The 13,060-nt window shown below is 38.0% G+C and overlaps 2 protein-coding genes across 5 annotated transcripts in view; one reads left to right on the forward strand and one right to left on the reverse strand.

Moving 5' to 3' along the window:
- Positions 1-497, reverse strand: part of GTF2E1 (general transcription factor IIE subunit 1) — a 35,476-nt gene extending 34,979 nt beyond the window's left edge. For 2 of the 3 annotated variants that reach the window (XR_009047804.1, XM_057697920.1), the window contains exon 1: positions 394-497. The gene's annotated coding sequence lies outside the window, so the exon portion shown is untranslated. The other variant, XM_057697922.1, reaches the window with a different exon arrangement.
- Positions 498-654: 157 nt separating this feature from the next.
- The window catches only part of RABL3 (RAB, member of RAS oncogene family like 3), a 34,390-nt gene continuing 21,984 nt past the window's right edge, over positions 655-13,060 (forward strand). The window contains exons 1-2 of one of the 2 annotated variants that reach the window (XM_057697923.1): positions 655-726; positions 6,241-6,332. In XM_057697923.1, the coding sequence (XP_057553906.1) occupies positions 681-726; positions 6,241-6,332 (138 nt within the window). In that variant the 5' untranslated portion in view covers positions 655-680. Of the gene's footprint in view, positions 727-5,102; positions 5,160-6,240; positions 6,333-13,060 lie in introns of those variants that run through there. The other variant, XM_057697924.1, reaches the window with a different exon arrangement.

The raw sequence follows: 13,060 nt of genomic DNA on the forward strand, positions 1-13,060 counted from the left end.
TGGCTGTCTCGGTTACCATATTACACGGTACTCTTCACGTCTTCGTACACAGAGTGGCATATCCCCGCGAAACCTCCGGACCAGCGGGCCTCCACCACGCCGGGGACGTTCCCCTCCTCCCCACCGTGACACCCCGACACCCTAAATCCCCTCGGACTCTGTCGGCTGAGTCCGGAGGCCACACTCGGCGCGGCCAAGCCCGTCCTACCCGAGGTCGCACATGGGCCGCTCCGGGGTCAATGGTTCTTTGCAACACCAAGAAGAGAGGCGAGTCAAGAGAGTAGCTAAAGGGGAGGAGGACAGCTAAGCAGAAAGGAGCGAAAAGGAGAAGAAACCCTGAAACGCGGCGCCGGGCCAGGGAACCGAGAACAAGGAACAGGCAACAAGGTTTACCAAAGCGAATCCTCGAACACTCCCACTACAGCGTCCCTCAGCGCCTCAACTACCGGCTTACACGAGCCACGCCACTTGTGCGACAAAGAAAACGCCCTAATCCTGCGACCAGTTTTAGAAACCACGCGCTACTTTTAACCAGGCGGACCAGCCAGCATACGGAGGCCTTCAATCAAGGCAGTGACTCTCCTATTGGCCAATGACAATGAAAGCTCCGCCTTCCAAAGACAGCTCTGATTGGCCTATAATCCCGGAATAGGCGTTAACCTTAGGAAGGCAGTGGCAAGATGGCGTCCCTGGATCGGGTGAAGGTACTGGTGTTGGGAGAATCAGGTGAGCCGTTTAACCCAGCTCTGGGGCTCCCGACACTTTTGGAGTTAACCGAGAATCCTCCCCTTTCACTCTCCCTTCACCCACCCACAGACTAACTGACTCCGGCACATGGCTGTATTCCCTCTCAAGGCCTAAAGACTACACTTCCCAGAGGACTTTGCTCAGTGTAACGGAGCTGCGGCTTCGCATGGGTGGGGGGCGCGGAGCTGGGGCCTTTCTCTGATTTCGCTGGTTTCTACGTCGGTTTCCAGGGCGACCAAAGCCTTGTGATCCTTTGTTTTAAAAGATGCGGATTGAGTGTTGTATTGGGCGCCGTGGTGAGACAGAAGTTCGGACCTTACCTTTAAGGGATTTTGTTAATTAAGGAAATCAAATGTGCACTAAGAAGGATGAGACTGTTCCAAGTGCTCTGCATATATTAATTCCTTTAATCCTGAGAGCGGTCCTATCATTCCCATTTTACAAATAACAAAAGTGAGGCGGAGAGATGTAAATGACAGAACTAGTTGGGGTCGGGACTCCACGTACTTAAAACACTAACCCATATTATTTCATGAAATATCAGGTGGTAGTCCTGTTTTATTCTCAACTGCACTTCTTTTTTCTTTGTTCTCTTTCATCTTAATTGAAAACCTATTATGTGCTAGGCTGCAAGAAATAGAAAAATTAAGATAAGGGCCATATTATGAAGCAGCTAGGACTTAATGCTGAGCCCAGTTTAATCCTAGTGTTAAAATTCTTACCTTGGACACTTGAGAGCTGGAATTGAAGTCTGTCTTTCTCTTTCCCCTTCACTGTCCTTCTATTTCTCATACCCTTCACTCCTAAGCTTCTTAAGAACTTGGAATAAATAACCTTGCATTTCATAGATGTGCTTCTCTGGAGTTGACCTTTGGCTATTTGCTTGAGCAAAGACATTGTGTCAGATGCTTGTAGGTGTAGAGGACATACCCCAAGAGCTTGAAAACTAGCCTTACCAAACTGAATAAAAGTGTTGAGGGGGAGGAGGTTGAGAACCTTTTCACGTTGTCTGAAGATTATTTGCATTGCAAATTATTTTACAGAGAGCGTTATTTAATATTCCCTTCAGAAAGTTGCATTATGAAATTCTATGAATATAATCCAATTTAAGTCAACTTTAGTTCTTTAGCTTGAAGTGGTGCTGGAGTTAATTTAATGAAAGCACTCAGTTTTACAGATTACGAAAGCAATGGTAGTCTAAATGGACTCCGCAAGAATATCACCAAGCAGGATTTAGAAAAATCCAAAGGTAACACAGTTCTTCGTGATATATGAAGTGGGTGCTTTCTCTCGTTTATAATTCCCTTTCTATTGCATCTAACAATCCCTTCATGTTACATCTTGTTCGAACTAGTCGATTTATTTTTTTTCCTCAAAAGAATATTTAAATACCTTCTACAATACATAGCAAGCACTGAATTAGGTGCTGGGAATATAACTGTGGAATCAGTGCATTACACAACAGGGTTGAATTAACTGCTGTATTAAATGTGGAAAAATGATCAGGCTATTAGTAAGCTTTTTAAAATTATTATTATAGTTTAGTTGTAGAACAGAAGACACAGCCATGCCCACCAAGAAAGTGATTGATTTTGTCACACATTCACTGACATTGGGCAGTATGTGCAAAGTCAGTTATTGTCTTTTTATCAGTTCCCTTTTAACAGTGATTTGTTATCTGACAGGTTAGAATATACTTTTTGCACTTCATCTGCCTTTGTATTTAAACTTCCAAGTTTGCTTTTGAATAAAGGCTTATTTCCCCTGTGAAATTTTGAGGATTTCACAAATATATAAAGAAATGACTTGGGATTTAGAAATTTGTTTGTATCTCATAGAGGTATTTGATAATTTATTAAGGAATCCTGGAAGTCTCTCTAACACACACATACTCTCTTCTCTTTGTTCCCTTAGATATAAGCGATGAGCTCAACACATTACCATCTCTGTTTGGAGCTGACATTTATTTGATTATATTGAACTTTTTTTCTCCAGCAAATCAAGTACATTCTTTTGATCTAATGATGAAAACATAGAATCAGAATCTCCCAAAATTCTTAAAGTTAACCACTGTTCTTGGCACTTCTGTTCTTACTGTTTAAAGTTCATCCCATGTTAACTAACTCTTATCACCCAATGCAGTTATTTCATGGAGAGCTATACAATGTTATTGTGTAGAGATGTTTACTGTCACACAGTTAAGCTTAACTAGAAATTCAAGTCTTGTGTCAAGCTGATAACTAATGCCTAGCTATATGCCTCCAACATAAACCTACATGCTAACACAGAAATCAACAATATGCCCTAAAGGCCATAGATATCAGATGCAATGCTGTGAATAAAAGACAAAACTCAGTTTGGGTACTCAAAAATCTTATGTGCATGTATGTAAAAAAAATAAAAAGAATGAAAGGAAAATCTAGGGAAATGGTTGGTTCAATTACATGAGCAGCTAGTATATGAAGAGGTCAAGTAAATTGATAAACTAAAACCCAGTAGATAGATGGGTAGAGCACATCAGTAGATAATTCATAAGAGAGGAAAAACAGCTGGCTAGCAAAAACGAATGTAATGTGTATCTTTACCAGAAGGAAAAGAAACGCAGACTAAAGCAAGATGTCACTTTTTTTTCTCTTATAAATTAACAAAGATGAAAAAGCAACTACATACTGTTGAGGTGCAACAGGACCTGCAGGCTTGTATGTGTGACTGGTGGCAGAATAACCAGATAAATTTTGTCAGTGTACATCAACAATGTTAAATGTTGATTTCCTTTTACATATTAATTTCACTTCTGGAAAGGTATACTAATGAAATAATTTTAACTTTAAACAAAAATGTAAAAAGAAACCTTTTCTTAGCATAGTGAAAAGTTCAAAACACTCTAATATCTAATAATGAGAAAATGGTTAAATAAATCATTATGTCTACTCTCTGAACTACTATAGAGACATTAAAAATGTTTATGAAGATTCTGTAATAACATGGAAATTTTTAGCCGCTAAATAAGTACTAATTAAGGCCCTATTCTGAATACTGGAAATAAAAAATAAGTAAAACCCAGTCCCAGGCCTCAAAGAACTTAAAATCAAGCAGAATGAATAAAATCTATAAACAAGCAAGTATAATCGTGTATTTTAAGTGTACTGTAGAAAAATGTACAATGTACAGTGGAAATTCAGAGGATGGTGGATGATGTGCTTAGTCCTGCCTGTATGGAGTAAGAAAAGACTTTATGTCTAAAATGATGCTGATTCTTGAAAGATTAATTCACTAGGCCAGTGGGAGAGGAGAAATGGAAGGAGAGGATGGGTAGGATATTTCAGACAAAACCAACTGTATAAGCAAAGGCTTATGTTTCATTATTTTTAAGTACACTGTGTATATATTCACAATAACAACCTGCTTATAGAAGAGCTCTGCTTATGAAATTAAATCTGCATTGTTGACAATAGTGCTCTTTGGGTGATTTTTTTTCTTCTTTTTCCTATACTTTTTAGGTAATCTGTAAATAAAACTTTATGATAAAAAAAAATGATAGGTCCATAAGAGTAAGGCACACAAAGAGGTCATCTAAATTTTTTTAATGACTAGTGATGCATAAATATTCACCAACTATGCTCATTATAATGGCATCATATGTTAATTGAATAACTCTGCACACAAATGTATAGGGATAGCTCATTCCCTTTCCTCTTCCTACAAATCTCAGAATACTAGCTCTAGCATTAGCAACTAGATTATCCCAAACCCAGGAGATCTACAAGAAAAGAAAGTGCAGTCCTACTGAATGGGAGAAGATATTTGCAAATGACATATCTGATAAGGGGATATCCAAAATATATAAATAGCTCATACAACTCAGTATCAAAAAACAATCCAATTAAAAAATAGGCAGAGTACCTTAACAGACATTTTTGCAAAGAAGACATACACATGAAAAGATGCTCAGCACCTCTCATCATCAAGGAAATGCAAATCGAAACCACAATGAGACATCATCTCACACCTGTCAGAATGACTGTCATCAAAAAGACAACAAATAAGTGTTGTCGAGGATGTGGAGAAAAGGGAACCCTCATGTACTGTCGATGGAATTGTAAATTGGTGCAGCCACTGTGGAAAACAATATGAAAGCTCAAAAAATTAAAAATAGAACTACCATATGATCCAGCAGTTCCACTTCTGGGTATTTACCTGAAGAAACCAAAACTAATTTGAAAAGATGTATGCACCCCTATGTTCATTGCAGCGTTATTTATGGTAGCCAAGATATGGAAGCAACCTAAGTGTCCATCAATAGATGATTAGGTAAAGAAAATGTGTGTATATATACACATACAGTGGATTATTACTCAGCCATAGAAAGAATGAAGTCTTGCCATTTGCAACAACATGAATGGATCTAGAAGGTATTATGCTAAGTGAAATATGTCAGACAGAGAAAGACAAATACTAAATGATCTCACTTATGTGTAGAATCTTTAAAAAAAAAGAAACAAAACAAAATGAAAACAGATTCAGATACAGAGAACAAACTTGTGGTTGCTAGAAAGGAGGGATGGGGAGACGGGTGAAATAGGTGCAGGAAATTGAGGTACAAAGTTCCAGTTACAAATAAGTCACAGGGATGTATTGTACAGCATAGGGTATATCACCAATAGTACTGTAATAGCTTTGCATCGGGACAGATGGTTACCAGACTTATTGTGGTGATCATTTTGTAATGTATTTAAGTGTTGTACACCTGAAACTAACGTAATATTGTATGCAAACTATACTTCAGTAAAAAGACAAGTGCTGAGTATAAAAGGTAAATGGCCATGATGTAGGAGAGGGGAATAGTTGTTCTCCTTTTCCAAAAGATAAGTCTGGGCCAAGTGGTTGACTGCTGTCTAAAAATCACTGTATGGAAGAACTGGAGTATCTAAATATGGAATTGTGAAATAGTGAATCCCTGTCACTGACAGTGTTCAAGTGTAATCTGAAAGACTGTCTAACAGGGTCTATGGAAGGAACCTCTGCATTGGTGGTCAGGATAGAGGAGTTTATCTCTAAAATAAGATTCTACAATTCTAAAATAGGCTGAATAGATTAAATCATTCCAAGGGAAAGAGGTTAGTTTATTTGAAATTGCTCTGGACCAGTAGTTCTCAAAAGTGAGTTCCCTGGATGAGTAGCATCACTTGGGAATTTGCTAGAAGTGCAAAATCTTTGGGTTCCATGACAGATCTACCAAATCTGGGGACAGGACCCAGCATTCTGTGTTTTAGCAAATCCTTCAAAGGATTCTGATGGTAAATTTGAGAGAACCAGTGTCCTTAACCATCTTCTCTTTATCAATGAAGCTTATTAAATCGTTGGTATGGTATGAACACCCTTTAAACAACCATGCTTTACGTATCATTATTACTGCTTATTCTCAGTCTTACTTTTGCCATAAAATATTTCAGCATGTCTTTTATATGACTAGATCTCTTATATCTTTTACAGGTGTTGGGAAATCTTCCCTAGTTCATCTCCTGTGCCAAAATCAAGTGCTGGGAAATCCATCATGGACTGTGGGCTGCTCAGTAGATGTCAGGGTATGCGTTTCTTATATTTTAGTTTTTCAGTGTCATATTAAAGATAACCGGGGCTTCCTAGGTGGTGCAGTGGTTAAGAATCCGCCTGCCAATGCAGGGGACACAGGTTCGATCCCTGCTCCAGGAAGATCCCACATGCCACGGAGCAACTAAGCCCGTGTGCCAAACAAACAAACAAAAATAAAAGTAACGAAAGATAACCCCTTCAAACTCATGATCCAATTACAGCCCTGTAGTCAAGACTAAGTAATGATAATAGCTGGGCTTTATTAAGCACCTACTTTGTGCTAGATACCATGCCCAATGTTTTACATGTCTTTGCTTATTTAGTCTTTTTTAAACTGTGAGATAGAGCTACAGAAATTAAGGCGTAAGAGAAGTAAAGTAACTTGATCAAATTCATTAAGTTCATAAGAAGCAGAGTCAAGATTTGATCCTAATTAGTCTAATTCCAGAGACTTCACTTTTAATTACTATGCTGTATATCTAGAGTTCACTTAACATGCCCCATAAATAATTTTGCTTGAGCCTTTACCACTAAAACAGCCAACTTTTGGCTAGAAATATAGTGTAAAGGCAAAGGCTTCTGGAGCCTTATATCTGGGTCATCTGTTCCACCTCACATTTAGGAAACACAAGTGCAGTTTCTGCTGAATTAACTATCTTCCCAGATATTTTTTTCTTGCTAATTCCAGCTAGTCCTGTCCAAGCCTGTCTTCTACTGGCATACCTCTCTCCATTGAGTTAGAAAATAAATAAGGAGGGAATAGTAGTTAGCTAGACTGACAGTTATTTTCTTTCAGTTCCTTGAACCTGTCGTTCCACAGTCTGTGATGTATATTGCTGCTGATTAGAAATCTACTGTCAGCCTAAGTATTATTCCTTTTTAAGGTAATTTCTTCTCTCTAGTTGCTTTAGAAAAAAAAATTTTTTTAATCTTTGATGTTCTCTAGTTTTGCTAACCTGGGTCTGGGAGTGGATTAGTTTTTAGTCATCCTGTTCAGAAGCTGCGTGCCTCATGTCTATCTTCATTTTTCAAGATTTTTAGCTATTATCTGTTTGCCTTACCTCATTCCTTCTATCTTCTTCTTTAGAACTTCTATTGGATTTTTGCCCTCCATGTATAAATTTTTAATTTATAGATGTCCATTTCAGTTCGTTTTCAAATGTCAAAATTTTTCAAAATATTCTGATCTTCCACTATGTTTTACTTTTTATTTTAATCATACTTAACATAATATTTTATGGTTTCTTTTGGATCGTTCTATTTTTTTTCTGGGTGGGTGACAGATCTCTTACTTGCTGTATATGCTGACTCTACTTCATGGAAATGTACCTCTTGTATGGTTTGTAATTCTTAAAGATGACCACATCTTCAACAGGATTTTTTTTCTTCTTCCCTTTTGAAGTCTTGCATGCTGTGTTGTGAGTGTACAGTGCCTTTTCATTTCTGTTGCTGCCAGAGCCCTAGAGATTTCAGTGGTCCTTGTGATTTCTCAGCTTGGTGTTTCTATGCAATCTTGATAATATAAATTCCCCCAGTATCTGATTGTGGTTTCCACTTTTTGTGGATCTTTCATCTACTCTCTGCAAGGTCCCTGACAGAAAGTTTTTCCTGCTTTCCCAAGCCAATGGACGGAGTTTTTCCTACTCTTTCATTGACAGGGCTGCTCATCAATGTGGTCACATTTCAAGAAGGGAATCTGTTCTTTGTCACTCACCCACATATACTCTTGCCTTAAAAGCTAGAAAACAGATCCCTATTCTTGGCTAGGCACTGAAACCCTGGGGACCAACCCCTGAAGCTATATCTGAATCTGGGTCAGCTCCCACTAAGTTTTTTCTTCGTTTCTAGCATCTGGGGAATTCCTTTTTTTTTTTTTTCTTCTTCTTCTTGAGCTTGTCCTTTTTATTTTTAAAAAATATTTTTATGGCATTTCTATGAGTTTGAAGTCAGAGGGCACCTGTCTGTATCATTTCAGCCTACCATGTTCCCAAATTCTTAGCTATGGAAGAAAAAGAAATTCTAGATAATGAGTTCAGTGGCAACTTTATTTAAGTTTGGGGGACCCAATAATAAGCTCTGGACAGAATTTCCCTTTGGACTTTGCTAGCTCCCTTTTTGTGATAAAGCGTGACATGCTTAAAAGAAACTTAGATTTGAACTCCCATTTCCTGGGTCAGTCCCCATATTGCCTTTGCTTCTTAAAGAAAGACTTAGGCTAATCAGTTTAATTCTCTGAGCCTTAGTATGTCATTTGCAAAATAGAGGTAAATAATACCTGCTTTATCTAGCCTACAGGTTTGTAGGAAGGATCAAAGAAGCTTAAAAGGTGTGAAGTTGAGGTCTAGTGCTTTACAATTTGAAGTTGAAATTGAACTTAAATTCATTTTTCTGCCCCCGCCCCTCTTATCTACCCAGAGCCCAATCTGCTCACATAATTTACCTTTTATCTTATTTGGGTTTTTTCCCTTTGTCTTATTGAATTGGCTAAATCTCCAGTAAGGTATTAAGTGGAAGCAGTGGTAACAGACATCCTTGTCTCATTCCCAATCTCAGGAAATCTTTAATGTAATACCATTAAATATGGTGTTTGCTGTAGGACTTTTTGTAGATATGCTTTATCAAAGTTACCTTTTTTTTTTTTTTTGGTTGCATTGGGTATTCATTGCTGTGCATGAGCTTTTCTCTAGTTGCGGTGAGCAGGGACTACTCTTCATTGTGGTGCGCTGGCTTCTCATTGTGGTGGCTTCTCTTGTTGCAGAGCATTGGCACTAGGCACACAGGCCTCAGTAGCACGCAGGCTCGATAGAGCTCGTAGGCTCAGTAAAGCACAGGCTCAGTAGCTGTGGCCCCCGGGCTCAGTAAAGTGCAGGCTCAGTAGTTTCGGTGCATGGGCTTAGTTGCTTCACAGCATGTGGGATCTTCCCAGACCAGGGATCGAACCCATGTCCCCTGCATTGGCAGGCAGATTCTTAACCACTGCACCACCAGGGAAGTCCCCTCTTTCTATTTTTTTTTTTAATAAATTTATTTATTTATTGACTGCTTTGGGTCTTCATTGCTGTGCATGGGCTTTCTCCAGTTGTGGTGAGCAGGGGCTACTCTTTGCTGTGGTGCACTGGCCTTCTCATTGCGTTGGCCTCTCTTGCTGCAGAGCATGGGATCCAGGCCTGTGCAGGCTTCAGCAGTTGTGGCATATAGAGGTTGGCATCAGTTAATATAGTGAGGTTGAGGATAAGAATATAATGGAATTTTATATAATCATAGAGTAAGGTTCTATGAGAGAAGTGGAAAGATTTGGAAGAAGGAAACAACTGGCATTGAATAATAGGTAGAGGAAGCAGAAAGCAGTTTGGGAATCAGAATATCAGAAGCCAATTAAGGACCCAAAGTATATGGTAATTGAAGATAACAGGGTTGTAAAATGTCTGAAGTGTAGCTGGTGGCAAGATTTCCAAAAGAAACTCTGTCTTAACAGCCCCCTGTATTTGAAGGTGGAGACTTGGGATGTACCTGTAAGGAGTGCTTCTGTGTATGTCCTAGAGAACAGATTGATGTGAGTTTAGTTAGTTCTTAAGACTCTGACCAGGTTTTAGAAGTAACAGTAGGAACTTCCTTTGGAAATCCCTGCTTTTGGAGAAAGTGAAATTGAAGTTCCCTTGAGTTAGCTTATGAAAGACTTCTGATTTTTGAACTCTTCATAGTTCCAGGGAACACTGGGGAGAATGTAAAACTGCTCAAAGGGAAGCTGAAATAAAGGCTACAGTAGTCGAAGACAAGTGTCATGTAATAAATAATGTGACAGATTTTACTGGAATGAGTGTGTTACTGACTCCTTTAAAGCCAGGCTGGTCAGAATTGTGTTACTGTGGAAGAGTGGGGCATGTGGGGCTGAAAGTGATCTTGCTTTTATTACTTTTCATTGACTTGGGCTGGTTGATCTGTCTTCTTTGAGAAAAATGCATTTCTTGAGTGACAACGTAAGTAAAAGACATTTTTAGGTGATAATGTTAAGGAAAGTTCTGATAGACATGTAAATTATTTTGACTATTGTTATAATAAAGTAGACAGTTCTTCCCTCTAGCAAGAATAATTAAATCTGATAAAGCCTTTACCTAAATAACTTGGAAGAATACTTTCTTCTGTAGCAGCTTTTATATTTCAATTACAGCTTCTGTTATTGGAACCTGTGACAGGAGATCTTCAGAATCAGTATAGATCCGTAAATACACACTGTTCAGAACTCTTAAAAACATTTGCCCCATTTAGCTCATTTCACATCTGTTAAGAGCCAACCAAAAATAGAGATGGTAAAGGTGTTAATGTAATTGTTTAATTTCAAGTACTGGGTGAAGCTAATGAGCTTAAAGTATGTACTCAGTAATTATTAACATTTTGGATTTAGTATGCAGTGCAGAGGTGTTGGTAATCTAACTGAACGGAAAAGGAAGATAAGTTTCATTTTGCGGTATTCTTCATTCATTACTGTGTTCTAATTTTGTTGCCCCAAGTCTAATGGGACCAATATAAATGCATGGCTACACTTAATTATGAAAACAAGACTTACAGAATTTAATCTTTTCGCAAATTATAAATAAGGAAATTGATTTGTCATTTCTAGTTTACTTTTATGGGATTTTTAACTCAATTTACACATTGCACACAATCAATATTTATTGAATTCCTTTTGGGCAGCATATACAATATGCAAGCACTGGGAAGAAAAAAAATTTTTTAAAGGCAGTCTTCTTACCACTAAGAATATGAGGTGGGAACTAGTAGGTGGGACAAGATTTTTGTATAAATGATCTTTAAAATAATAGTAGTAATGAATGATGGCTAACATTTTTTTAGTGCTTCCTTTGGCTAGGCACCTGTTTTATATACTAATCCACAGCCCTTAATGCCCACAACACTTTGAGGTAGGTACTATTAACTTCCCTATCTGACACATGAAGTAGCTGAGACACAGATTGTTCCAGAATGGTATTAAGAAAAAGGTATTCTAATCCTGTTAAATACAGTAACGACCAGACTCATGTGGAGATTTAAATTTAATTTAAATGAACTAAAATTAAAAATTTAGTTACTTAGTTGAAGTAACCACATTTCAAGTGGCCGGTAGTCACATATTGCTGGTGGTTACTATATTTGACATTTCCATCATCACAGAAAGTTCTGTGAGATAGCTCTGATATAGAATGTAAGTGTTACAGCAGTTCAAGAGAGAAAGTGAGGTGCTTGTAAGGAATAGAAAATTATACTGAGTGTTAATGATTCAATGGGTAGCCTGGGCAACGGACAAATGTTCTATTCTTTAAGAAGGGAGATATATATTACAGGTGAAACAGAAAGAAATGATAAATTCAGCTCTGGACATGAGGAAGGGAGGAATCTGTGAGCTATCCAATTGAAGCTATCTAGAAGGCATTTGACATGCTGAAGCTCAAGAGACAATTCCAAGTTGGAATCGTCTGTGTAGGGATAACCCGGAACCATGAGAGCTGATGAGGTTTTCAAAAAGGAACATTTAGAAAAAGAAGAGCTGAGGGAGAACCTTGGGGTATATTTAGAGAGTTAATGATAAAAAGAGGGGTCAGAGAAAGACTGATCAAAGAGGTAGGAGGTATAGCCAAGATGATGAAGTACCGCAAGAGCAAAAAAGAGATGAGGATTTCATGAAGGAGGGATTGATCTTTAGTATGAAATAATATAGAGATACAAAGATTAAGAGAAAAAAAATTGAATTTGGTGATGACAGAGTTAGTGCTGACCTTTGAGAGTGCAATGGAATGTTGGTGGCAGAAACCAAATGATGTGAGTAGGCAGAGAGGAAATAGACACAGAGGTTTAAATCAATCTTTCACAAAGTTTAGAGGTTAAATAAAGGAGCAGATTGGTACAGAATAGAAGGGGAAAGTGAAGGGTTTTGTTTGTTTTTTTAATAGAGGAAATGAACTTGGCTGAAGGCAAAACAAGATTACTGGTAAGGAAGAGGCAATTAGCAGAAACCTTTGTATTATTCATTCATTCATTTGTTCACTCACTGTGTATATTGCATACCTACCTCCTGGGTATCAGACACTGCAAAGAGTTGGAAGTACAGCAATCAATGAGACAAATTCAGTTCCTCCTCCCCTGGGACACTCTCACTGTTGACTTTTTTCTATCCTTCTATCTTTTCTCCCAGCTCTCTCCTAAGACCTCCTATCTTCCTGACTCTCTTCAGTAGTAGTTCTACAGGCATACATACTAAACCAAACTTATTAGAGAATATCTACAACACCCACTGCTCTTTCCTGATGTGTATCATTTTCTTCACTAAATTTGTTTCTCCTTTTTAAAAATTACAATGAATAAACTCTTCAAATGAGACAAAACCTTTTATGCTTAGTCTTGATTTGATTTCCAATAAAAAGTTAAAAGGTGAGTAAATGAGAAGAACCAAAGTTGCAGTATGGTTCCTTTTCCCATTTGAGGATCAGTGCATTCTGTTGCTGACTGTTGAGAAGACTCCTTCCTTACATAGCTGTAAAGTCTGTAATAACTTTAAGTACTGGTTCTTCGATGACCTAATTTAAATATAAAACACATTTCTTATAGTTTGGCATTACCCCCCATCATGTTGGGTTCTTAGTATAGCTCCAGTATACCACCTAATATGTCAAGAGCAATACTTGTTATAATGTCAAGCTTTCCCTTGGAGATCACTCACCCATATAAA

Source organism: Hippopotamus amphibius, chromosome 10 (assembly GCF_030028045.1).
Source record: "Hippopotamus amphibius kiboko isolate mHipAmp2 chromosome 10, mHipAmp2.hap2, whole genome shotgun sequence".
In the NCBI taxonomy this organism is placed as follows: domain Eukaryota; kingdom Metazoa; phylum Chordata; class Mammalia; order Artiodactyla; family Hippopotamidae; genus Hippopotamus; species Hippopotamus amphibius.